The sequence below is a fragment of the Pithys albifrons genome, chromosome 2 (genome assembly GCF_047495875.1).
Source record: "Pithys albifrons albifrons isolate INPA30051 chromosome 2, PitAlb_v1, whole genome shotgun sequence".
NCBI lineage: Eukaryota > Metazoa > Chordata > Aves > Passeriformes > Thamnophilidae > Pithys > Pithys albifrons.
The window spans coordinates 101,765,153-101,792,100 of NC_092459.1; the positions used below are offsets into that span (position 1 = coordinate 101,765,153).

Sequence of the window (26,948 nt, forward strand, 5' to 3'; positions counted from 1 at the left end):
TCAGTATAGCTACAGAGCTGTGGTAGGGGCAGCCTGATACCCTTGGAGAAAAAAAATACAAATCCATGAGTGAATAAAAAAACTACTGGAAAGAGGTTGTTCCTATATATTACTTTATCTGTGCAAAACAGACCACACAGAAATTAACTATAACAAACTGCCCGAGATTGCTGCCTCACCCACACACTTGTTTCCATACCCACCTCCTGAAGAACTCCAGCTACCCCTCAGATAAAGCAGTAACACCCATTCCATCTGCTCAGGCAGGAAAAACAGCATTCCTGATAATGAGTGTCTCATCACAGAAACTCAGCTGCTTACCCAGGAGCTCAAGACTGTGACAAAATGTACTGTGCAAAGGTTGTGTTTGAAACTGGCAGTTCTGTGCCAAATAGCCACAAGATACAAAAGCTTCTGGTTTATATTTGACGGTTGCTGTTCCACACTGAATCCCGTGTGCTTCATTTATATCTAAGAACAGATGTGAGAGATGTACATTCTGCAATGACCCAATGAAAATTCTTTTTGCTTCTTACTATTCAACAGGGTTTCCTTTTATTGATACCAGCAAGAAACAGATATTAGACAAAGTAAAGTTCAGTACATCACTGAATATCTGCGTCTTCAAATATAAAGCATTACTTTTTTTTTACATTCAAAATTTACAGCTTTTATATTCAATTAAAAATGTCCATAAGTTAGACTACAATATGCAATATTTTAAATACAGCTCAGGAAAAATAGCTACAACAATATTTAAGAGAAGGTTACAGCAGCAGGATTCTGTCTAAGAATAGGCTATTACGATTTAAAGTGTCACTTCTTCAAGTAGGCAAGAACAAGCAAATCATTTAAGAGTAAAATGACTGTTCTGGAACACAAAACCATTCTGATAAAATAATGTTTACATATGCTAAGCAATTAAAATACATTATATGTTTAAAACATGGACAAAATATTACCTGTTTTAAAAGGCTGATATGCAAATAATGTCACCTCAAGGCCCATCATTATGATGCTGTACCTAAAACTATGCTTAATTTATCATCAGACCCCTGAAAGAAATTTACACTGGAAACTGTTCCAAAAGAAAAAAGAAGAAACATGTGTCACAAACAATCGAATAATGGCAATAGTTTGCTTGAAACCCCTGTTCATGTTCCATACCACTGGCAGGAATTACCATGCTGTATTTATACAGACTTAATATTTATGAAGAGTCTATTACCTGTAGTTCCACTCTGGGTTTATTTGCATTTTAAAACTGTGGTACTCATTGCCTGCAGCCCCCCAGACAAAAAATGTCTCTAAAAATGAGGGAAAGCTCTCCAGGAGAGTGCAAAGTGCATTAAAGAGTGCTTCTTATTCGTAGCTCCTTCTACAAATGTACAACCAAAAGTGCTCTTTACTATACAGACTGACATGCAGCATTTTTGTGGGTTTTAAAGGCTTTTTATTTAATTGCTGCTGTTCACTAGGATAGCAGCAAATCCTTGTATTTATCAGCCCTTCTGCATTCTGGAGAAGAGGACGGGGAAAGAGGAGGGATTCAAATGATAAAATGCAAAAATACTCCACAATTGCTTGAAAAAGGGCTCTTCTTTTCCCTTCCTTATTGCTAGCAGCTGGTATTGGAATTGACAAAGTGCCTAATGTCACTCATCAACCACCTCCGATGTCAAAAGCAGGCAAAGCACAAAGCATTACCAGTTCATTACTATGTGGAGGGAAAACTGTTTAAATAGTGCATGAATCACACAGGAACTTTAGGAACGCTGGAGACACTCACGTTCTCTAACTGGAACGATGCAGCATCTTAAACACAAGATGCTTCTTTAATAACCTTTCAGGCAAGGGCCGTTTGAGTAAGAAAAACAGATAAGTGGGTTTACTTCTTAACATGACTTTTTTTTCTCTATTTTATATATTTTTTATATAAAATATATATTATATATATATGTACGTGTGTGTATATAATATATATACATATATATGTAAAATGCAAATACAGATTTAGTAATTTCAAAATAAGTTTGCATTCTAGACAGGGTTGATTTGTGCTTTAAAATACTTATTTCCTACCCTGTGAGCACATTTTGGCTCAGCAAATATCATCCACAAGCTTTGCCCCATTAATCCCACGGTAGGTTACTCTGCTGGGTCGAACCAAGACTCCATGGTTCAGCTTACAGGTGAAGTAGCGTTTTTCCCCCACAGAGCCATCATTCTTTCCCTTGGCACTTCGGAGTTCAAGCCCAATCCATATCCCTGGTGCAAAGTCTGTCGGACCAATGTACCTGATTGTTCCCATTTCATTGGAGCTGGTCAGGAGAACCTGAGAGCCTTCATGCAGCTTGACAGGTCCCTCAGAGTGAGCTGCAGTTGTGCTGCTCCAGCTGCGCCGGAACACAGAGCTCTTGGATCTAGTTAGAAAAGAAAGGAAAAAACCATTTTGTTGGGGTTTTTTTCCTATAAAATATCCAGGCCTAATCTGTAATTCAGCGAAGTGCATGGGAGAAAAACCTCAAATCCCTTCTTTAAAAAACTGGGTTTGATCTCATGTCACTTACAAACCATGAAATAACAGTAACAGGCTGGTACACCTGGCAGTCTGAAATACTGGAAAAGCAATTTTCTTTCACTGATCTACAATATTTGCAGTAGGTGATAGTATTGGTAAATTAAGCCAAATAAAACATTTTATTTGGGGCTTGAAGCAATTTTTAACATGCAAGTATCAGTCAGGATCACCAGGACAAAGGGAAGTCCTTTAACAAGACCCTCTGAACTTCACTCAGTTGCATGAAAATACAAGGATTTGGAGAATATGCAGTGATGAATGACTGGAAAACAGTTTTAATGCCAACTTGAATTCAAGTACTGTACTCCTGGATATCCAAGGAAAAATAGTCTACACCAGTCCACTTTGGAAGAAAAAATGAACATGTTTAGATATTCTACATGCGTAAAGATTTTCATTTGAGCAAGAAACAGTCAAGCTAACAGCCAGCTCACCCAAGCACTTGAAACTCGTGACACTCACCTAACAAATGAGTTTCTTCTGTTTATCTCCTTTTGTGAAGATGCAGAAGTGGTGCTTAGACTGCGTCTAAAACCTAAGTGGAAAGATTAATAAGCTGTGTGGGACTTCTTAAGAAAAAAAACAACATTAAGAACTTATATTCTGTGTGTTTTCTTTTATACTGCTTCCACTACATTTGCTACACATTCAGCCCTCTAATTTGGAAATTAAATTATGAAACTTCTCATGAAAGTACATGTCTGTAATATGTTCAGATTTTCAGAGGAGACAGAAATTAAACTAAACAAACCAAACAAGGGTAATTTGAGGTAGTCTTTTCATAAAAAGCTTAGGTAAGGAAAAAGCAAAACAACTACTTCAAGTTTTAGTAATTTCATATGGATCTCACCATACACTGATCCCTTCATCAATCTCAATTTAGATTAAGGAACAGCTTCAATTTCTGGTTATCTTTGATGAGAATGCAATACAGTAATAAGAGCTGACTGCCAGCCATCTTAACTCTGACACAATTATTTCTGCCAGTACAGTGTTAATAACAACTCAGTACTCTGCAGTTCCTTCTGCAGGCTGCATTTTTGGGAAGGAAGCAGCCAGACTACTGGCTGGCATTTGGTTCCTTGAAAATCTACTGTGCTTCTGGAGAAGCTGGCCTTGTGCAGTACAGTTCTGGCTGGACAGCAAGGGCTGTGGTAGGCTGCCTCATCCATATCACAGTGCCTTAATGCTCCTACCTGGAAAAGTGTGATTTATTTTATTCCACGAAGTCTCTGTGAGAGAGTCCAGAGAACCAGTTAGTCTGAAAAGCAGTAACACAACAAAGTTGTCATTTCAACTCAACTCTGTGAAAGAACTTACTGACTTCTTGTCAAATATTGATGAAGTTTTGGTTCTTTTCCTTCTTCCTCAGGCCCCAAGAGACACCAACATTTCTGCTGCACTCAGGCTAGTAGTATGTAAAAAGTGCCTGGAGCAAACTAGTTTATTTGAGTTACTTGCTTTTATTCATCAAGACAGCACAGATAATTTTGAGGCAAGTTCTTACAGTTTGCCTGGCCTGGGATATTCAGGGAAAGAAAAGCAAGAACATGTCTGGCAGAGTACCTACATTACAAATGCAGGAGGAAAGAGTACTGAACTCCTTGGATGCTCTTCCTGAAACCTAACAAAGAGACTATAAACATGTGATGGATGCTTTGGATCCTTTGTGCAGTCAGCTGGAATAAGAATAGTATTTCCAGTCATGTCTGAGGCCAACTGAATTTAGCTGTGTGCATCAGGACTGGGTCAGGAAAGGAAGGTGTCATGAACACAGACTATCAGAGGCCCTGGCACAAAAGTGCTTCAAGTAGCTGCATGAGAGACAGAGGGAGCTGCATTTCCAATTTATACTCTGCTTTCAAAAAGCTGATCTAAACCCCATGAGGTTTCTCACGGAGGTCATAAAATTCCCTTAGCAGAAAAAAACATTTGTATCTTCCATATCTGATCGAAATTTTCTTTCCCACTGGAAATGTATTAAGAAAGCATTTGGCAACTCAAACATTAAAACAGCTCCAGTGCTTACCTCTGTACACGAGATGGTGGTGCAAATATGCCATATCTGGGAAGACAACTGAAGTACTGCACTCCTCCCACTGAACCATCATTCTTCCCATGAGGCTTGTCCAATTCAATTCCACACCAGAATCCTGTATTTCAAACCAGTAAAATCATGACATTTTAAACAAAACACTACAGGCTTTTCTTCATCTTGACAGCTGGCACAGTTGGCACTCGCATCAAGCAAAACAGTTTTTAGTTGGAAAATGTCTAGATAATAATAGTAAATATATATATTATAAAACAGCTATTTATGTAATTGTACAGAAATTATACCCTAATAAATCTCAGGATAATTATCTCAGCATTTTTATATGCTTTCAAGAAAATTATTGACATTTTAGTTAATATAGAAAAGGTTAAACCTTTGAGACAGATGTAGCTATATAAGCACAGATATACACACATCCCAAAAATTTAGTGTATATACATATATACACACACACACACACTACAGCCAAATGGAATGTTACTGAATGTAACTGGCTATTTGACGACAAGGGGACAGGAAAGAGGAACAGTGCTGGTTCAAGTCTCCCTCTTTAGTTCTCTGACCACATGGTTTATGCCTCATCTGAGATCACCAACAGTAAAATTAAAGTTTTGGTATTAATTCATTCCTTCTCTCCATCTAGCAAGTAATAATTAATACAAACTGCAAGGCTGGTTGTAAGATATCAAGAGAAGAGTGTAAGAATTGGAACTGGCCATCAATTAATCTCGTACAGAACACTGAACAGGCATCAAGATGTTAATGAGCTTGATCGTTCATAACCTGTGATAAATGTGAGCTAATTACGTAAAGGTGCTAAATTTCATACTCCATTAGTAGCCCTTATGCTATCCATCCCCAAAAGATTCAAAATTTAATTCAAGTCACTTGGTACTAAGGCACTGGATAAAACTGTAATTCTAATTATCAGCTCAAGAAACTCAGGAATGACAGCTTATGAATTAGAAGGACTCCATACATCAGAAGTTCTCCCCTTCCTGTTTTTAGAATTAAAAAAAGATCTGCATTGCAGCAAAAGGAGGAAAGTTTGGATAACTTCCAGAGCTTTGATACACATTAAAATTGAAATACTTAAACACGCATCTGTTACATTTTCTGTAAATTACTGGGTTAGCAAATGGTGAAGATCTGTCATCTTTCCGTCCTCACTTCTTACAATACAATGTTTTCCTCCAAAACACTTTGTTCCTGATTTGAAGCAGAGAGGGAGGAGACTGACACTGTTGAACAGCTTTCTGATTTTGCAGTTATTTTAGTGTTATTTAGTAAACAGTCCTTTTTTTATTGTTTACTTTGTCAGCAACAACACAGAGGTAAAGAGTGATGACATTGAAGTGTGGCTCAGTTAACTGCACTACGTTAAGCAAGAACTGCCTACTGAAATTGGGGAAAGGGACAAGAATGAAAAAGGTACACAGCTTGTACCACAATCTTGCATTCCACCTTTTTTTTAATACTGATGCCACCAAGTGTCTTGACAGAGTATTGCTGATCAATCAAATGGACCTCACCAAACTCGGCACTCACAACAACACTTACCAGCTAGTTTTGCATTACACTTGCAATAAGAGTATAGGTGGGGGCATAAAGAACGTAAATTTGGCTTCAAAAAATAGTATTCAGAAATTAATTTCTAGAACATAAAATAACTGTCTGCCATTGAAAACATTTGGCTTCACTACAAAGTGTTTTTTTTAGCAAGGGGAAGGGAGAAGCTGCAAGGGAGAAGGATGAGGAAACACTGGGAGGGGTGGGGGTTTTTGGAGGAGCTTGTAACTTCACTGGTCCTGTGACCGAACAGTTTTGTTGTTAAGATTTAAATGTTCACAATTACTCTCTTAAAAATACCAATACATTAAGAATGAGACAGGTACATGACATAAGAGTGTTAGTATTGCAAGAGATGAGCTGCATCAAAAAGCTTTACTACAAAAAGTAAGAAGCAAATGCCTGTGATGTCAATAAACTATATACCCTCTTGGAGACTAAACTGAGGATTTTCAGAAGGCTAAGAATTGTACTCAATGATCCTTTTGGGTCTCTTCCAACCCAGAATATTCTGGGTTTATTCTGTGATTCTGTAACACCTACAACTTCAGCATCCAAGTATTTCTCCTAATTAAGCCATGATAGTGGACATGTAAAAGTCACATTTTAAACCATTATTTTTTTCCTGGCAGTTGCACTAAAGCAAAAAATAGTTAGTGAAACATAGGAGAGAGAATGACCTTGAAAACATACCAGTAACTTTAGAATTTTTCTGGAAGGCGTAAGGAAAAAGATGGGAGTTCTCTTAATGTTCATGTGCTCACATGTAAGCTATTCCATATGGATTCAACAGCATACACGGAGTATTGCAAATACCTGGTGCAAATTTCGTTGTCCCACAAAATCTAACAGTGCCTGTTCTCTGTCCCACCACCAGTACTCTGTCTCCAATCTGAATTTCTCTGTCAGGAGCACTTTTTCTTGCAGTCGGAGCACTATACAATCCTGGTCAAGAGAAGAACAAGATCTGAAATTAGTGACATTATACCTTTAAAGTTTAAGAAAGTCTTCAGTAGTGAGCTAACTGATTGTTAAACTGAGTATTTATCTCTAACACAGCATAGCAACACACCACATATGTCCCTTAGAAAAGACTTGCTTTGTGCCAGACTGAGAACTGTGGACTCCAGCCCTTGCTCTGCTCTGAAAATGCTCTTGAAGGTGTCTAAAAATCTTTCTAAAAGTGGCCAAACTCAGGCTCACAGTTAAACTACTTCATAAGTGTCTTTCTTGAACTATCCCAGATTCTGAAACAGCACAAGTAGTTCTACATAAATTCTCAATGCAGCATTAAACTTCCACCTGTGAAAATACACCTCAGTAAAACAGACTGTACCAGCACTAATTTTAGATGAGGCAGAAGACACTCGAGTCAGTGTCTTTTTATTGCTGCTAGTTGAGTTCCGCTTCTTGGAGTAATTCCGTTTGCCTTCCAAGGAGGTAGTAGAAGAGGAAGAGCTGCTGTACCCAGGAAAACCTAAAGACATAAATGAAAGTAGTCCTTCAGGGATCATATTTAGAAAAGGATAGATTAAATAGAAGGGAAAGCTTCTGTAATAAGGAAGCTATCTGTTCTCCAGAGTGGGAAGAATACATAGTGAAGAGCCAAAATCAGAAGTTGTTCATCAGTATTTACACAAACATTTGTCTGGAATGACATGGGTGCATGTGGTCCTGCCTTGGGAATAAGGTGATAGTTGAGTGCTGGAAGAGGTCTCCAGAAGCCCCATCCTTACTGCTCCATGAAAGTTCATCTAAACAGTCTCAAGCATATTCATTACAATATAGGAGCCTTAGCAGTAAGAAATCATACCACCACCCTTTCAGGATCCAGCCTGTTAAAGATTTGATGAGAAGTGGAAGGAAGGTGATATTATGTGAGTGAATTATTGCCTGGATTAAAGCCTACTATATTCCATTACATACTGTATTAAAATTAAAACCTGTACTATAAAACAAGAATGGGAAATAAATCACTTTTATTGCCATTTGCAAACCCTCATGTCTAAGCTGTCCAGTAAAACTTATGTTCAGCTTTCCTACTTCCTTTTCAAGGCTCTCCCACTTCTTCCGTTTCCTATCCCTTTCTGCCCAAACTGAGGCTGGATACAGCAAAACACATCAATGCCTCAGCTTATCAATGTGAAAAATTCAGATAATATTACCTATTGAACTTTCCAGAATTCTGAGAGGCTTTATTTATTAGTTTTAAAGCACCATGATATTGACACGAGGCTAGTGCATTCAATATAATTTAATCCTCCAATCTGGCACAACAGTAAAGAACTGCAGGAAGGCAAATGCAGTGGCTTAAAGCAAAAGCTGGGGTATCTGGGACAGAAATTTGAAGACTCTGAGATACTTACTGCAGCAATGCTACAGTGAAGAAAATGCAAATAACTGACTAAACAGGCAAAAGTCTGAGGTATAAATACGTGTGTGTCTGTGAACACATACTACATTCCATATTAAGAAGCCAGTCCAGGGATGGGTTCACTGGAGGTCAGACTACCTAGCATTTTTATGGAGATGCAACAAAAACTGCTCAAACTCAACCAGTCATCACAGGGGCAGAGAAGGAAGAGCAGAAAGGACTTCAGCAGGTCCTGTAATTGATTTCTCTTGCATCGGGAAAAAAACCTCTTTGTTATAACACTCCTGAGAGGTGAGTGTTTGGCTTGTTCTTATAAACCTGCCATCAGGGAGATGTCAAGACTTTTTACATAATTATCTGTAACGTTAGAGGGGTTTTTTTCCCCCCAACATAAAAGCTAAATTACCACAGTTTTAGTTCAGTTTTTACTTCTGTTACACATGCAGAGTGGGTTATACTGTTCCTTGTAATTGAAAGCTTCCAGTTTTATCCCTTCCATCTTCTGTCTTTGTAATCACACAATCACAAATTCCCAGTCTTTTCTCCTAAGTCGTGTTTTATACCTCCAGTTATTGTTGTGCATTTCTGAATTCTCCCTGAATTCACGTATTTCAGAAATGCAGCATCTAAAACTAGACGCAGTGTTTTAGCTGAGGCTTTACCTGTACCAAGTAAAGCATCCAGTTCTCTTCCTGTACCTCATGGCTGATGCTGCTTTTTATACATTCCAGTTACGTTTCCCCTTTTGCAACAGCAAGACAAAGGTGATTCCTGTTTACCCTGTCATACTCAATAGCCCCATGTCCTTTTCTGCAAACTATCACTGGGCATGTCACTCCCAGGGTATATTTATACAGCTGACTGTTTCAGCCTTGCCCCAGAACTTCGTAGCTGTCCTTACTCCTTTCCACCTTTCCCCCACACACACTTTTTGGAAAAAGACCATTTTTCCAATTTGTCAAAGATTTGGGGTATGTTTGGGATTGAAAAAAAAAAAAAGAACCACTGACAGCTACTTTCTAAGCTGGATGTTGGATTTTCCTAAAGGTTCTGCATCTGCCTTACAGCAAAACCTTTGGAGTCCAAGTAATTGCAGATTTCATACTGTATCCATGAAACAGTCAGTTAAGTTCACTTTGGGACCAGAACCTGCAGACCAAGGCATTGTTGGAAACCTCTGTCTACACAAGTTTTTTAAGTCGCCTCTGAAAAAATACCACTTATGACAGTGCTTCAATACTTCATACCAGGCTCTTCCCTGAGTCTCTTCCTCTCAACTGTTCACTGACAGAAGACCTAAAAAGATGCTTTTCTTCACAGACCTGCTGGAGCAAGTCCAAAGGATGTTTAGAGGGACAGAACACTTCTCCCGTATGGAAAGGCTGAGAAACTTGGGGTTGTTCAGCCTGCAGAAGAGGCCTTAATGTGGCTTCCCAGTAGCTGTTGGGGCCTGCAAGAAAGATGGAGATCATCTAGTGATAGGACAAGGGATAGTGGCTTCAAACTGACAGAGGGGAGGCTGAGATCAGGTACGAGGATGAAGTTCTTCACTTTGAGGATGGTGAGGCACTGGAACAGGTTGTCCAGAGAACCTGCAGATGCCCCATCCCTGGAGTATTCCCAGCCAGGCTAGATGGGGCTTTGAGCAATCTGGTCTAGTAGAGGTGTCCCTGCCCCTGGCAGAGAGGTTGGAACTAGATGGTCTTTAACGCCCCTTTCACCATTCTGTGATTCTTGGATTCAAACAAGGTATATTCAAAGTTACATTTCAAATTATTTCAAAGAAATACTGTTTTTACCAACACTTACAGTATGATTTTATAGACAAAACCTCAGAGGAGACACGACTTTACAGTTTGACACATCTGAAAGTGAGGTCTCTTCATGTTTAAAGTTCAACAAATGAAGTACTGATGTAGTAGAAGTGGTTATCCAATTCTGAAACTAGGTAATTGCAGAGAATGATTCACATGTAAAAGGAACTCTTTAAAAAAGCTAGTTTCATTTTTCATATTTGAAGCCTATTATTATGACTCTGCTGTGATACAATGCCAAGACTGTTAGATGGTAACACTTAATTGTAGAAGATTGAACATACAGATGGAGGGGAGAATAAAAATGCCAACAGTCTACTAAAATCTAGGCAGTACAGTACAGGGCAAAAGGTCTCTCTCAGACAGCCAAATAAGTAATTCTGCAGACCTTCTGTAAGATCAATCACTAAAAGACAGCCTTCAGCATTAAGAGCTTGTCTATATTCTTGTCCATGTATCTGGATAGAAGTGGTTACCAAACCAGCACAGAACATCAGCCAAACACTCACACAAATTACTCTTGCTCCTAGAAAATTAAATGCAAACAGCCTGGTTGGGACTTGAAAAGAAACAAGCATGGTGACTTTTTTCTATAGTGTAGATCACAGGGCTTTTACAGCAGTAGGGCAGCAAGAATACTGCCTCTGCTGCATAGAGAATGTTTCTTAAGATGATAAAAAAAATTAAAAATTAGTTACCATCTTTTGCAGGTACAGTTTTTCCCCTGTTAGTAGTCATAAGGTTGGTTTCAGAAGCACTGTCTTTTTTTGCCATATTTAGACCTATAAGAAGAATTTATACAATTAAATAGATACATCCTAACCATGATATATACATCCTAACAAATAACAATAATGTTAAAGATAAATCATGTACAAAACCAATTAGACAGATTTGAAGATTACAGGATGCCTGGAAAAAATGGATAAAACTGTACAATTCCTTACTCTTGATAAATAAGTAAAACGAGACTGCAGAATTGTTTTGATGGATAAGCACAGATATTAAATCCCTTAATGTATTAAACCAGTCTAAACTGTCTTGCTAAACAATAAACAAATTGTCTGTAAAATATTAATTTTTATGTGGAAGAGGTTTTACTAACATCTTTCAAACATTCACATCTGTAGCCTTCACTTTCATAGTACTTAAGGTCTGCTATTCACCAGTATTAATTTTTCAATTTCTGCATTAAAGATTACACATAAAAGTTCTGAGAGAGATTTGAGACCAAATGTTCATTCAGACTACAAATAATTATTTAAGCAAGTCAGTATGATTTTTAAGAGCCTAAATCTTAAAGCAGCAATGTTGTGATATGCACAGGAACTCATACTGTCACCTAAGTTATAATCTGGGAACAGTCATTTTGCATTTCTGACAGTTTCCTCCCCTAACTCAATGAAGAACAAGTTTATCTGTGATTTATCTCCTCCCTGTCATGAACAAAAATCACATCTTTTTTATTTAACTACATCTCTCAGCTTAATTCATCCACAGGGATTGAACTAGTTTGAGAATGCACTGTATTTTCCAAAATTTTATGATTTAGCCATTCAGGCATCAGATCAGAAACCTAGTGTTTGTGACTGATAACACATTTCTTCATTTCATCTCAGTAATCCTTTCCCTAAAAACTTGAAAAAGACCTTTTCTTATCAATCTGATGGATTATTCAAATCCCATGGAACTAAATAAAATTTTTAAATCCCTATACAGTATTTTATTTTACTTTGCAGCATATAACCATATCTACAAAAAGCATCCTAATTTTTTCTTGAATCATTACAAACCAGTGTATTGCAGGGATGAAGTTTAAAGGAAAGAAATGTGATGTGTTGATGCACATAAACACTGCAAATCAAAGTTCTGCCTCTGCAGCTTTGTCCTTCCCCCACTGCAGCCAGCGAATCACCCAGGCACATTAATTCTAATGGAGCTTTCTACACAAGAGCTCCCTGCAAACAGCAGCTTCCAGATTACTTCCATTCATGCATAACTCATTCCAATTTTCACCTAATGCAAGGTAACAAATGTTTGAATTTTACAAAGACACAAATGTACCTTTGTGACAGAAAGGGTGGTTTACGACCAAACCGCCCAGAACACACCATGTGTAACAAAGGAAACAGTCCCTTCCATTATAGCTTAGTGAGTTACATCTCACAACAAACTGAATCAAACATGGGAAAATACTTAACAGAAAAATTCAGCTTAGATCTGCTCTGAGCAGTACTCCCAACAAACTGATTGTTCTGAGAAGTTTTTTTTGCATTTATAAGTAGTTTAGATGTATTGCTAATTGTAAATACACATAGTTAAAGCTTACTCCCCATTCTCAATCTATTTGGAGAACAGTTACATAAGTCATCCAAAATGCTGTCAAAATGCATCACTTCCAGCAGCCTGGTGCAAGGTTTATATAGCCTGTGTGTTACTGGTAAAGTGTGTTTTAGGATGCTTGAGTACATTCTATGAGAACGTGTATTATGTTCCATCCCTTCAGCTGTGCTGCCTTAGTATGAGTCACCTAAAGAGGGCTCAAAAGGCCAAAGAAATGCTAATGTGATATGTAATGACATTATTGCATAGCCAGCCAGACATGAGGCCAGACTATGCATGGTCAGCACTGCACACAGCAGGGAAGAGACGGTACTCCAAACAACTTGGAACATGAACAGTCAGGAACCATGCATCATTCTCTCCATAGGGAGGGAACTTACATGCAAGGATTAAGTAATTTGAGTAAATTACTAAGAAACCAAGCCAGAGCCAGTGACTGAGCCCATAACTTCAATCAGAAGACTGAGGCCTTATTACAAGGACAAACTTTATCTTCTAATTTGGCATTGGTTTTACTCAGATAATTTAATTAGCAGATAAAACACAATCAGTTAAATAGTTCCTTGATCATGTTGCCAGAAAATAAATCTCTTCAATTTCTACACATAAAGGTGTACAGATTATTTTCTAGATTTTTATTTGTTACAAATGACTCAGGAAAATCTTAGTAAATGGAACCACATTAAGTTGAGACACTTAACTGGTATCACAGCCAATTAGAAATTACTTTAATGGCTCGAGAATGTATGTTGTACTGAGCTTTTTTTAATAGAGTATGGAAAGACTAGAACCTGCCATGGTACATCAGATCACTATAACCACTCAACAGCTACACATAACATCCTTCCAGCACCAGTTTGCAGGCCAGAGAACTCCTAACAATAACATGGAGTTAATAAATACCTTATCACTTTCTCATCCCAAGTTATGAACTAATTCCAAACAAGTATTTTAATACCAAGATATACTAATTCTTGAAGATTAGTATCTCTCTATCCTGTCTCAACATAGAGGAACACACTCACCAGAATTCACTTTGGAAGTTACACGTGTCACATCTATTTTCTTGGATTTGACCAAAGGTGAACACCGGACAGAAGAACTTTGTACAGAGCTTTTTTTGTGATCAGAAGCCTTGCTTATTTTGGAAAGAGGTGCGAAGATACCTGGAAGGAAAATTTCATGTGCAACAAAGAACCATGGGTAATATTAATGTAACAAAACTTTCCAGCTATTATCTCTTGCATCAATTAATTTAGGGGTCTTTTCAGCCATAATCATAACTTGCTATGCTGTCAGAGCACCTTGTAGGGTAGGAAGGACAAGCTCAAAATGAACAGTGAAATCAAAATCCTTATCAAGCAACTTCAACAGAGTAATTCAAGAATTCAGTAAGATTGTCATTTAGAATCTACTTTTTGTCCTAACAATAACATTGAGTCTCCACTGTTAAAGAACACAAGACTTTGTATGTCCTGTTCATGAAATATCAATTAAAATACCTCAAGCTGAAAGTTAGAAAACAACTTGAATATCTCACCAAGAAGACAGAGCAAGTAACGAAACCTGGCCATTATCATTACAGCACAACAACTTTCAACAATATAGATGGGAAACAGAAAATACTATTATCTTGCAGAATAGCCAGAAATTTGACCGGCTGGTTGTTTCAGTGGCTTTGCAAATAGTTGCAGTCAAAAGAATAGAACAGTTAAAAGAAACCATAATACAAACTAACAAAGCATTACAAAGCAAAGCAATAGTATCTGTTATCTGTATTTATTCTCCCAAAAGGTTCATATCTTCCAATGCTTTTTTTTTAAATGTGGGTTTTATAAGAATTTATGAAAAAATTTAACATTATACCACGTTTTGGTGCACACTTGAAGTATTGGACTTTCCCCACACTTCCATTGTTCTTTCCTTCTGGTTCATCCAGCTCTACACCAGCCCACTGGCCACTGGCAAATTCTGTTGTGCCACAAAATCTTAAGGTACCAACCTAAGACAAAAAGCAGCAACACAGAATGGTTTTGTTAAACAAGTATTGTTCATGAGAATACAGTATAGGTCATGAAGGAGACAGCAAGTCACCTCCAAGGTTTTGAGCAGAACAGAGAAAGAAACCATCTCTCTCAATTATTGACATTCCTACCTTTCAACACCGGTCAATGCATTTTCCAAGACATCTTAGTCCTATTGTGTATATTTTGCATTACACAAGAGTGGTTGTGGACAGACATTTAGACAGTAAATACCCCTGTACAGTACAGCTCCAAGTCAGTAAGGTACAGGAGCATATGCCCAATGAGTTTTACTTTCAGTGCCTTCCACAACAATTCCAGAATCATGGCTACACATCTTCCTGAACTGGAGATCCCCCAGAAACATTAGATTAAAAAAAACCCCTATAAATATATCCATGGGCATAAATACACACATTATCAGTTTATATATTTATATCTGTTGCAAAGACTCAAGGGTAAACTTCAGAGCATAATTATTTTTTTCACTAGAAAAGATTTGTTAAGTCTTTTATTCCCTCCTTATGATTAAACAAAAATTATAAAAGCCAGAAAATGTTTTAAACATTTGTTGTGACTTCAATATGTACTACAAATTCTGGGCAGGTAAGTATATGAAGAATATCAAGACAGACTAGTCTTGCTTGTGGATCTGAGTCTCCACAAATATACATTTTAAGTTCACACACTTCACATGGGGGAGGAATAACTAACAGAAGTACATTTAACCTTGATTTGAATTATTTTTTATATTTGATTTTAAAATTACTTTTAGTAATAAAAACCTTTGATCCTTCAGGTTCTCAGTTTTCCTTATCTCATGTGACCTTAATATTATTAGTTCATTTTTGACTGTGACTTCCCTGTTTAATCCAAACCTCACAGTAAAGAGATAGAAACAATCTCTTTTTATTTACAATGAAACCTTCCAGCTACTCTTTCTTAACGTTTGTAAAGAAATAAACACGACCCAGCGCCTGTTCCCTTATGTTGAAGATCTCCTTTAAACCTGAGTGTTACAGGCAGGTAGGTTACACCAGTCTAGACTGAGACATTCTAGCTCCCAACAGAGGGAGCAAATTCAGTCACAGGAAGTTTGGCCAAGCAGCCCCACAGATTCCTCCAATTCCTCCACTTTCCAGGCACCAGCCAAAGGGCACTTACTGAGCAGAAGGAAGAGATCAACCAGTATTTCAGATTGGAGGGAGAGATAGCAAAACTGAGGCTCAAATGCCCTAGGACTTGTGCAAACAAGGAGCAGAGGGCCTCTCTCACATGAGAAACAGAGCAGGAACAGGAGAACTGTTTTCTCCCCGCTGCTATTCTTCCTGCACTCACATTTCACTGAGTGTCCTTTCAGATCACATGTAATCTAGCACAGCAGGAGCTGGCAGAGCCAGGGGACCCCAAATCACGTACACAAACACCTGCTTACATAGCTTCCTACCCTGTAAGACAACTTGAATGACAAGCACAGTAGGAATCAAGAGAGGAATCCATTTTCCCTCTGGCATCTACTGTGTTTGGCTTTCAAGCTTCATTAAAGCTGACATATTAGGAGACTGCAGAAGCAGGAAAGAGAACAGGAACCCATAAACATTGCTCACAGAAGTGCTGCTGTTCCAAGTGCCCTTGTCTCGATTTCCACATTCCAGAAATAAGAAATGATCAAGGAGAAGGTTAAGAATGGGAACCATTTTCATCATCCTGTTTTCACTCTTGCTCCATCCTGCACACATTTAAGAGTATGGAGGGGGAGGGGAAGGCAGGGCTGAGAACAACTCCATTTAAACAAATGTGGGAGTACTGCACAACAGCTCCTCACACACAAAGGAAGGAAGGGAGGAAAGCTGACGTGGAAAAGGAAGACCAAAAGGCACAGTCACATTCTTTCTTCCCACCTACTGTAGGACAGCTTTGGCTCCCTTAAAAGAAAAAAAAACCTAGCTGGAAAGCCCTGCTGGACTTTGGCAGCAGCAAAACAGCTTCCAACAACTTGTAATGCTGTGTTGTACACACCACTGTAACAGCATAATCAATTAAAAAATAAAAGTAACCAAACCCAGGAAGCTCTATTCATACACATTACAGTACAAACAGTTCTATGGGCTTTACTTGGAGGAAAGATACACAAGAACATTAATTTCAACATTTTCTTGCTCTAAAGACTCCATTAACTTGCAGTTACATTATCTCCTCTTGCTTTTACTGTGATTTCTGTTAAAGAAACTCTTACTGTCTTTTAAAGAGGGTCTTCCTGTTAGTGCTTTAGTTAAAATGCCTTCTAAATAGCTAGTGATCCCTTCACCTTTCCCAACCTAATTTCAACACATCAAATGCAAATACATAATGGAAGCTGCTTCCCACGCTTGGTGGAGATCAACACTTCAGTTGTGACAGTTACAAATCTGAAGCTCTACTAGAAAAATCATTAAAGCTAAAGCTACTCAAAAATAAAATTCTGCTCACAAATGCCTTCAATATTTATCAAAAAAGGTTAAACCTTTAAGAGAGTTCTATCACTCTTAAATCATTTCAGAACCCTTGCTATCAGAGCAAATAAAAAGGTATGAATACTAACTGCAGTATCAATGTTACAATTTTCAAATTCATTTTTTAAACTGTGACTATCACAGTAGCTTCTAAAAAGCTGTTCACATTTGTGATGGACCACTAATAGCTACATTCTTAGACTTCCACAGAACCATGTAACAACCCTGTGGCACAGCACTGCAAGATTTTAGCTGCATTGCACCAGTGAAATGGTGTTACTATAGGCTAAGCAAATTTTTCACTGCCTTCTAGAAGCTGTCAGGGGTACTTCACAAATGCACACTCATAACAAAGCTGGGCACCTCAGAAAGTAATCTGTGACTTTTACCATCATTTCGATGTGACACCAAAAACATTAGTAAAAGCTGAGCCTGTCAAAAATCGTTTACAGATACAAAATGCAGCCTATGCCTGTCAAAACTGCTTGTCATAGTAATAACTTTATCACACAACTGTTCGGTTTATTACTTTCTGTAACCAGTTCCTTGCTGCTATCCAAGTTCATACCTTCCACAAAGCATTTTAGACCCTCAAATTTGAAGCATGTGTCCAAAAGAGTAAATAAATTCCCTCTCAAAAATTATGAGGGTAGTAGCAGGTCAGTCACCATACCTTCTGTCCTGCAATAACAACACGATCTCCCAGTTTCAGGCCAAGTGATAAAAGCATGGCCTTTCCTGTGACATGATCATAGTTTGGAATCATGGCTTTTGAGATGTCACATGAGAGAGGCACTGCGTCCAGCAATATCTGCTTGATTTCTTTTGCACTGGCTGCTGCATCTGCCATTTCCAGGGGCATATCTACTGGATCAGGAACCACATCTGCTGGAATTTGCCCTTTGTCATTCTGTAGAAACATAACATAGCACAGAATTCAATGTCGTGACAAGATAAATCCGATTAGGCAAACCCACAGTATTTCATGAAGTATTTAATCCTCTTTATTAGACATTTTTCCTAGACCACAACTATAAAAACACCTACATTTTCAAAAAAGGATGCCAAAACATCCTTAGATATATACGTTAGCATGTACAGCATCTTAGTTTCAAAATTTATGCATAACCAACATCTGTAATCTTAAGAACATTATTAGGACTCAGAACACATTAAAAAAAAGAAAAACCTTTATGTATCTGTGTACCTGAACACAGATTTGGTAGGAAAGTAAGCAGGGCATCTGGTCTATAATGCCAATATTGTAAAGCTAACTCCTCCCAAAGAATTTAGCTTTACCCAGTGTACAGCTTACTCCTTGATGAGGCTTATTCCAAGTGTAAGACAGAATTTAATTAATATATGTTGCATGCATAGAATATACAAATGTGATGGCTCACATGAATACCTGAATAAATCTGTTCAGGTTTATTTCTATACAGACTATCCTGTGAGAGGTGAATTAAGGACAGAATCCTTTCAAAACACTTCCCATCCCAGAGAGCAGTTAATGTCCCACGTGACAGGACAAGTTGCTGGAGCAGCAGCTTCCCTGGAGTTAACCTCAACTCAAGGCCACTTGCCAAGACACCAAAGGCTATTGGGCTGTCAGCAAGTTTTACCTACACTCTCTTCAACAAAGGCATTAGTGAGGATCTTCATCTATCTGCCAATTTTCACAAAGTTTGAGGAAACAAATATCTCAGTTTTCCAAATTTGTCTCAACTGAGCCCCTGGATTCAGACACTACCAGAAGCTCAAAGAAGGGATAATACAGAGCAAGATTTTATTTGCTTTGATTCCTTAAAAAACAGACTAAAAGATCAACTTTCCCTGAGCCCCCTATCAAACCATCTCAGAAGTAGAAAACCATAATCCTTACTCAGCATTTACACTCTGCTGTTCTCATATAATCTAACTCTGCACGCTGCTTCTGGTCACAACCTTAGTGTGGGACTGACAAAGCAAACACCTACTATTCCTTAAAAATCTACAGTCATTCTGTAAGTAAAAGGGGAGCCCCAATCAAGTCACACTACCTTAAAAACAGGATATTGCTGTTGAAGGGGGAGTTTGTTTTGAGTTTTTAGTCATAACATTAGCAATTGTTCTGGTCACATCAGTCCTGCAGTTCAGCCCACCAGGTGCCCTTCAAACCTTTTTGCCAACATAAGGCATAGGCAGAGCAGAGGCAAGAAGGCAAAGAGGGCACAGTGGAAGCCCAGCATTGCTTTTCTCAAGGGCAGAGCCACCTTTGCAGGCTTCGAATGCTTGTGCAACTACAAAGTTGTGCTCCCTGTCACAACAGATTCCTGAACATAGAGCTGCCATGGAACTTGAAACACATACATGCACACTAAATAAAGAGACCAAGCAAATGAGCATTTTTCAAGAGATCCAGATTGAGTATCATGAAGAACTGTATGAACAATAATGTTTCATAAGATTTCACACCAATAGGGCCACATAAACAAATACTTTTGAGTACCCTTAAAACAGCTATAATTTCTTATAAAAAAAGAACCTGCATTTGAAAACAGAGAAATGAGATATTGTCTATGCTAAAAAAGCCCCGAGCCCTTCCTCCCAAAAAAAAAAAAAATACAAAAAACAATCAAACTCCAAGATTTGTAGCTAGACACATACAGCAACACTTTACACTATAACTTAGGCCTATTATTAGGATACTAAGCAGAGCAGTTGATGTTTATGCATTATCAGACACTCTCTAAGACCAGGCTTACTGCTAAGCAGTACAGTGCATTTCTGGAGGGCACAGATTGTATTCCTCTATTTCTGAAAAGATCCACCACTGCCATGACAACTGTTGCAAGACACAAAGAAGTATTAATGAACGAAAGCTCAAACAACAAAGAGAAGAACATCTTGAAAGCTATTTGAACTAATGAACTAGACTGTGACACAAAAATACAAACTTCAACACGCAAGTATGACAAAGCATACAAAATCATCCACTATGGGCTATAAATATTGTTTTCTGAGGCACTTTCAGTCCACATAACACATTTTTAGCTAATCAAAATCCTGGAGAGACTGTTCAGTTTTTCCAGGTACCATTTTCACCTTTTAGTCAATCTACAACCTAACTCCTTACCCTAAAGGCAGGATTTGCTCCATGTTCCAGTAAGCACTTGACAGCTCCTGTACATAGGTTAAATGCAGCAATATGCAAAGCTGTTCCAAAATCAAAATCACTACAGGTGGCATCCACATCTGCAATTAAACATCACATATGAGGTGTGCAAATCTGTTACGTGAACATTTCACCCTAGAGATTCCTTGAGAGGACATTCATTTTTACAGTTTATGTTAACAGTTATAAAGAGACACCATGCATGATTTATCTACCAAACGCAGAAAATGAGAAGTAATTCTACACAGAGTATCAACCTTATCTGCACCTGTTTATTCATACCATGAACCAAACTGGAAGATGAACATTTACTTTCATTCATTTTCTAATACTACTTACTGGCTTAACAGCAAAATTGCTGCTATTCAGGATGCCCAAACTACTGTGCCAAGATTAACAAGCAAGTAACTTTAAGTCTGCACATAAATTAATGTTTCAGAAACATTAATATTTTATTGCTTCTAAGTGTCAAATGTTAAAATGAGATGCGTCTTCAACCAGTGGCTTTCCTTTGCGAGAAAGGAACCAGGCAAGGGAAAACTGATTATACCTCTGCTTTACATTGATTTAATTACTAGTGGCCAAGAACAAAGTAAGAGCTGGTGACTTTTACAATTTCTTTGCTTTTAAAGAATCGCACTCTGAAGGGTCCTGCAATGATAGTTTGGAAAATGGAGCACTGCATTTGATTAGATATACTATGTATTTCCATCACTGGTCCCCAATATATCTTTCAATCTGCTATGAAGTTATTACTGTTCTAGAAGATTGGAGTTTTAATATCTGTTAGGCTGAGACTCTTCTCCTAAATAACACCAGCAAGATGTCATTTTGAGTCAATTATGTATATGGCTGTTAATTAAAAATTCCAGCTGATTTAGCACACAAACCAAAAGACAACAAGTATTAGCAATAATGTTCCAATTTGAAATACTGGTAAGGAACATAAAACTTTCCACCCAGGGCTGTACAGTCTCCTAGTATTCTCCAGTATCAGTCTCTGTCCCAAAAAACACTAGCTCTTCTCAAATGTCATAAACAAAGTATATCCCAACTGCATCAGCACCCATATGTAGTTACACTAAACAAACATTTTGGGGGGCAAATAAAGTATCAATATATAGAGAAGATATATAAATATTTATGTCTGTATAGATACATTAAATTCACACATACCAGCAAAGACTGACTCTGAATTTCGTGAAGATCAAAGGTAACAAATTTGACATCAAAATTTAAGAGTTTTACAACTGCACTAATTGAACACCAATTTAGCATGAAAAAAGACTGCATTCACAGTCATGCCTCAGTCATAATGACAACTACAAATACAGATGCACCCTTTTTATACCAAATGTCAGAAGACATTACCAGTTTAAAGCCAAGTGGAAGCTGTGTAGCTATACACAACTTCTGAAATTTCCATGTTTAAGCGACTGTCAAGTATTTTCTGCACATACTGGAACCAATTTGCAGAAATATTGATCAGTAACATCAGCTATTGAACCAGCAACCATTGCATGAACTCCTAGTTTAAAAAATAACTGATGCTTAATTTTGGGTTTTTTTAATTAGACTGTGTGACTTCTTCAGACTTGCAAGCTTCATTTTTAGAGTTTTTGAACACTTCTTTTACAGCTTTGACCATACCTAAGTGGGCACAGTAGAGGTGACAAAAAGAAACATAAATATCAAATGTTACCCACTTACTACTCTCAAACTATGTAGAGGAACTTCATATGCACCAATGGTCTGTCAGTAACACCCATGCAGGTTGCAGTCATTATCTAATGCCACTCTACAACATTTTTAATTCTTAAACCTTTAACATTTTTGTATTTAAAACCTCTCAAAATCCAAGATCAAATATCTCTCTGTTGTAGCAACTGAGGAGTAAATCTGTATAAAGAATTTAACTGCAGAGCATCATAAAGAGAAGTTTAGCAGTAAGTCAAAGGGAAACACCTGTGCTTCACAATGGGTGTCTCAGCTTCAATATACCACTGTCTTGAAAAGTTATTTGTACATTAACAACTTCTTTTTCTCCAATTCAGTATGGATCCATCCAAAGCATATTTGCCTTCTACATACGTTCTCCCTTCTCTGAAAACTGCCTGATGAAGCATTGAGCTAAAATTATTCTTTCTATTAATTCAGACCATCCATTGTTTTCATGTCACAGGGCAAATAATTTTATACATTCCCCAAGATAAAAAACATCAGCTGCTTATCCAAGAATTGCCAGTTGCTGAGACGTTTAACCGGAATAGTTTCCTTGGAAATCTGAGGAAAGTCCCACTCATCCTATAGACACTGCACAGGAGGAGATGAGAACGCAAATGCAAATGAGGTCTAAAAGAAGACCTAAACTGCTGATGCAAATTATGGAGACCAGGCTATTGAAATGTGCTGTGGACTTAACTACTGTGCAGTCTTACTTTGCCTTTTGTTCCCAACCTACACTTGACACTTCTTAAGCACGTCACACTAGTAACAGTGCAGCTTAACAACTACCTCCGCAGTGATTCAAGACATGGCAAGTAGCCTTATGTACTCCAAAACCTACCAGATTTTCAGAATTATGAGACAGAACCTCTAGGTACAACTAACTAAAAAAAGGGCATTAGGCATTTTGCAAAATGGCACAATCAGAAGGATATTCAGTAGAACAAATTAACATTTGTACAATTTTAGTACTAAAGTTGCTTACTGGTTTTGATGTCCTGACCAAATCAGGAACAAACGGTTCTGGTTCAGAACTATTTCAGTATTACTATTTGCATTAGTATAAATAGGGTTCAAATTGCCAATCCTTCACAGTATTTTTCCAGAAGTTATTATCTATTTATGCCAAACAAAAAAGTCAACTGTTCCTTACATATGATCTATATAGCAGAGAAATGGGAAAAATGTGCATGTCAAAATTGCTTCACTCACTGTTTTGTCACATGCAGTTGCCAAATCCTCACTTCTTCTTTACCCTTCTCTCAGCATTTCAAACATACTTCTCAACGTTTAAGCAATCTTAAAAATCATAAGAATTTACCAGAATGGTAATATCTTTGGTTTTCTGCAGTCTCTCAGTCCTCAACAACTTAGAATTAGTAACTTAGAATTAGTTTGCTTTCCATTCTATTTGAAACTTCTCTACCATCTTATACAAAACTCCCATATAAAAACCAGCTATGGAAATGCTGCAGTCAACCACGAAAAATAGGTTAAGGCAAAAATGAACCAATGAGACTGACTAAAAGAGTAAAGAAATATGGACAACTACATGAAACAAAGGTAACAATGCCTACCTTTTGGCTTTGCATTTTTCAAAATAACACTGATCAGTTCTGGAACATCAAAGTAGGCAGCATAATGCAAGGCATTCATATTTGTCCAGCGGCTGCGTAAACTGCTATCAGCACCCAAATCAATAAGCTGAGTGGCAAATTTTACAGCAGTTTCAACATCACCTGCAAGATAAAATTTGTAAAATATGCACAAGTGATTGATTTATTTAACCTCAAAAAACATACACATGCTTATCTGTAACACAAAAGGTACATTAAGCCCCTCAAGCTCACAGCAGAGCAATTACTATGCCTTTCTTTTCAGGATTAGGATGCAGAAATTGCCTTTTATCATAAAAGGCTGAAAACTCTACTATAGCATATAACACTACCTGTTTTTCCCTAATGTAAATAATTCATCAGCTACCAAACCCTGGAATTTTAGTATCTGATAGAAGAAATAAAATTACACGTCACAATGCTGAAGTTTACGTTGAAAGATCTGCCAACACCAGAGAAGATAACCTATGCCAGACCTCACTCAAACTTACTTCAAACTCAGAGAAGCGGCTTCAGGTCAACAAGAAAGTAACACAATATAAAAAAGCTAATAGGAATGTTCAAACAGAGTTAAACATGCTCTCATTTCCAGTATTTATGATCATCATCATGCAAAGTTTATTGTTCTCTTCTGATATGAAGAGGGTGAAAGAAAGCCAGTCGCCTAAATTTTCTACTTTCACTGCTGTAAGAAAACTATAGCTTAGTTTGCACTTTGTACCTCAGTCTGAAACTGTCTTTGCTACATGAAATTCACGTTCAAGCTGGCAACACCATTTGCAATACCTAACCTATACCACTAACTCAATTTACTCCCAACAGCCACAGCTGGAGCTGCGCTGCAGTGCTGTACCTTCCTTTCTGATGGCCACTACAAGAGACAAAACCAAACACTAAAGAAAAAAAATCTACTGCAAGAGAAAAATCTGTAACAGTGCGTGAGAGTAGCCTTTGTGAATTAATTAGGTTTTTACATCTATAATGATGTTTCTTTACTCACCAATACCATGAGCCCCTGATTTGCAAGTATAATGCAAGAGAGTCATATCAGTCAGTCCATCTCGGTCGTTCACATTGCAACCTCTTTTAATGATCTGACAGGCAAGTAGAAAACAAGCACATTTTAGCTCTGACATCAGTCGTATTTCCTAAATTATTTCAGATATATTGACTCCTGGATTCATTTCAATGACTAATAACAATGAAGTCTGGCAGAAGAGACTGGAACTGCAGAACTGAGCAACATACACAAACAGTGTTATAGGCATAGCATTAACCTGCATTATTTACAGATTTTAAAGATTCTTTATATTATTCCTTCTAACATATACTTTACATGTTAAAAAGTTAACTGCTTAACTGACAATAGGAAAATAACTTATGAAACTATCACCTTGTTATGTGATCTCTCAACAATACCCACCCCACTCCTCAAGCACCACCACAACTCAGAAAAACCTCCCAGTTGTACTAAGGTAAGATGAATCTTTACATGTCCAGAAAAGCCCATAATCCAAAAGAAAAAAAGTAAGAAAGTAGGATGGAATTACTAGAAACAGAGTGTCTTCTGAAAGTAGCTTATTGCATGTTGCATAAATACTTAAGTTCCTAACTTTTTTTTTGTGCCTTGGAAACACTGCCCTTAAGGTCAGGCTTCACTGTAACTTCACATATTGGAGTGTGGGATTACTGCTAAGTAGGAAACTGAAACACCAAGGTGAAGGGTCTTTGTGCAATTGCCTTGAGAAGAAACACTGTTTATATCATCTATGCAAATATACTGAATTTTTATCCATCATCTTTCCCTTTCCAAATAAAAGCTGACAACCTGTGGAATACAAGGCATGATCAGTCATTACTTGTTAAAAGGCAGAAACTGTATCTGCATTATGATTAGTTGTGCTTCTCAATGAACTGGTTTTATTCGTTGTCAACACAGTACTTAACACTGAAAACATTCAAGGATCTTCATTTATCTCTCACCTCATTCCCAATAATATCAATATTCTGCTGGACCTGTGGAACCCACTGCCTCAAGATAGCAAACAATTCAGAAACTGATGTTTTGGGGTCGAAAAGTATTTCTTGGCATGCTGCATCATTGGGATCAAAGAAGGAAAACTCTGTTAAAAAAAGAGAAATCATTATGTACAATCCTGAATTTTAACATATATCTAGTTTTTCAAACTCAAGAGGCAAAGAATAGTAGAGAGTCAATTCACCACTCATTACACTGGAAAAGTCAGAATGCTGACTTTTGCCCTGTTTTTCCTTTAATATAAGGTCTTGCTTAGACTTCTGAAACAGCTTTGAATCAGCAACCAATACAACAGTACTGAAAGAGTGATTTTAATTTTAGGCAAGGAGTAACAGTGATGTAGAGTGATTATGTTAATAAGGGTTTACTGTTGTCCAAGTCAGCCAAAGGCTGCAGATTCTAAGCTGTTCCCAAGCACAGACAAGCCTATTGAGCTCTCAGTGATCAAATGCATACATGGTTTCTCCATATGCTACAAAACATGTCTTCTCCTTCTTCTTCTGCCATCACAACTTACATAAAACATAACAAAATATAAACACATGCTCAAATGAGAAAGGTATTCTATGGCCTCCACTATTTTCAGTATTTCATTAATGTGTCCATCCCAGCTGGTGGCAGCTGGAGGTAACAAATATCTTCAAACATTAAGGCACCAAACCAAGATCAGAAAACCAAAACATTTTGGAAGATTTTAAGCTTCACGTTCTTTCAGGCAACCCAAAGTATAAGTGCATAAAATACCTTACCATAAAAGTATGATATACCATGTTACCTACAGGTGTATGTGTGTGCATGTATATACACATTATTTGAAATTTGTGGAATTTCTTTCAGCTCTGGAAAATTACATGCAAGAACACGGATAGCAATGGCTATAATGAAAGGGAACAGAAACAGAACCAACTGCCATCAGCAAATGACTGACGCATGGCAAAGACTGAACTTTTATCCCGGTGCAGCTATGAAGGAGTTGCCTTTTAAAAAGGTTTTGGATAAATGTACAATGTCAGCTCGCCTCCACTGCAGATGCACAGCTCTCAGACCAGACATACAGGTTAAGCAAAACAAGGCATCAGCCATCTGGGTGTATGACATGGTAGAAATCACCTCTGGATGAATCATCCCATCCTTTCCTCAAAAACAGCATACCTGACTTCCA

At 37.7% G+C, this 26,948-nt stretch overlaps 1 protein-coding gene across 1 annotated transcript in view; it reads right to left on the reverse strand.

Moving 5' to 3' along the window:
* Positions 1 to 507: 507 nt before the first annotated feature.
* CLIP4 (CAP-Gly domain containing linker protein family member 4) overlaps positions 508 to 26,948 on the reverse strand; it is a 32,701-nt gene continuing 6,260 nt past the window's right edge. Inside the window, exons 5-18 of the mRNA XM_071580091.1 lie at positions 25,732 to 25,871; positions 24,749 to 24,842; positions 23,710 to 23,871; positions 20,369 to 20,487; positions 17,927 to 18,163; positions 14,604 to 14,739; positions 13,763 to 13,903; positions 11,093 to 11,176; positions 7,543 to 7,683; positions 7,023 to 7,151; positions 4,611 to 4,734; positions 3,778 to 3,842; positions 3,044 to 3,116; positions 508 to 2,423 (exon numbers count right to left, since the gene is read on the reverse strand). Coding sequence (XP_071436192.1) covers positions 2,102 to 2,423; positions 3,044 to 3,116; positions 3,778 to 3,842; positions 4,611 to 4,734; positions 7,023 to 7,151; positions 7,543 to 7,683; positions 11,093 to 11,176; positions 13,763 to 13,903; positions 14,604 to 14,739; positions 17,927 to 18,163; positions 20,369 to 20,487; positions 23,710 to 23,871; positions 24,749 to 24,842; positions 25,732 to 25,871 — 1,967 coding nt within the window. The 3' untranslated portion in view covers positions 508 to 2,101. The remainder of the gene's footprint in view (positions 2,424 to 3,043; positions 3,117 to 3,777; positions 3,843 to 4,610; positions 4,735 to 7,022; positions 7,152 to 7,542; positions 7,684 to 11,092; positions 11,177 to 13,762; positions 13,904 to 14,603; positions 14,740 to 17,926; positions 18,164 to 20,368; positions 20,488 to 23,709; positions 23,872 to 24,748; positions 24,843 to 25,731; positions 25,872 to 26,948) is intronic.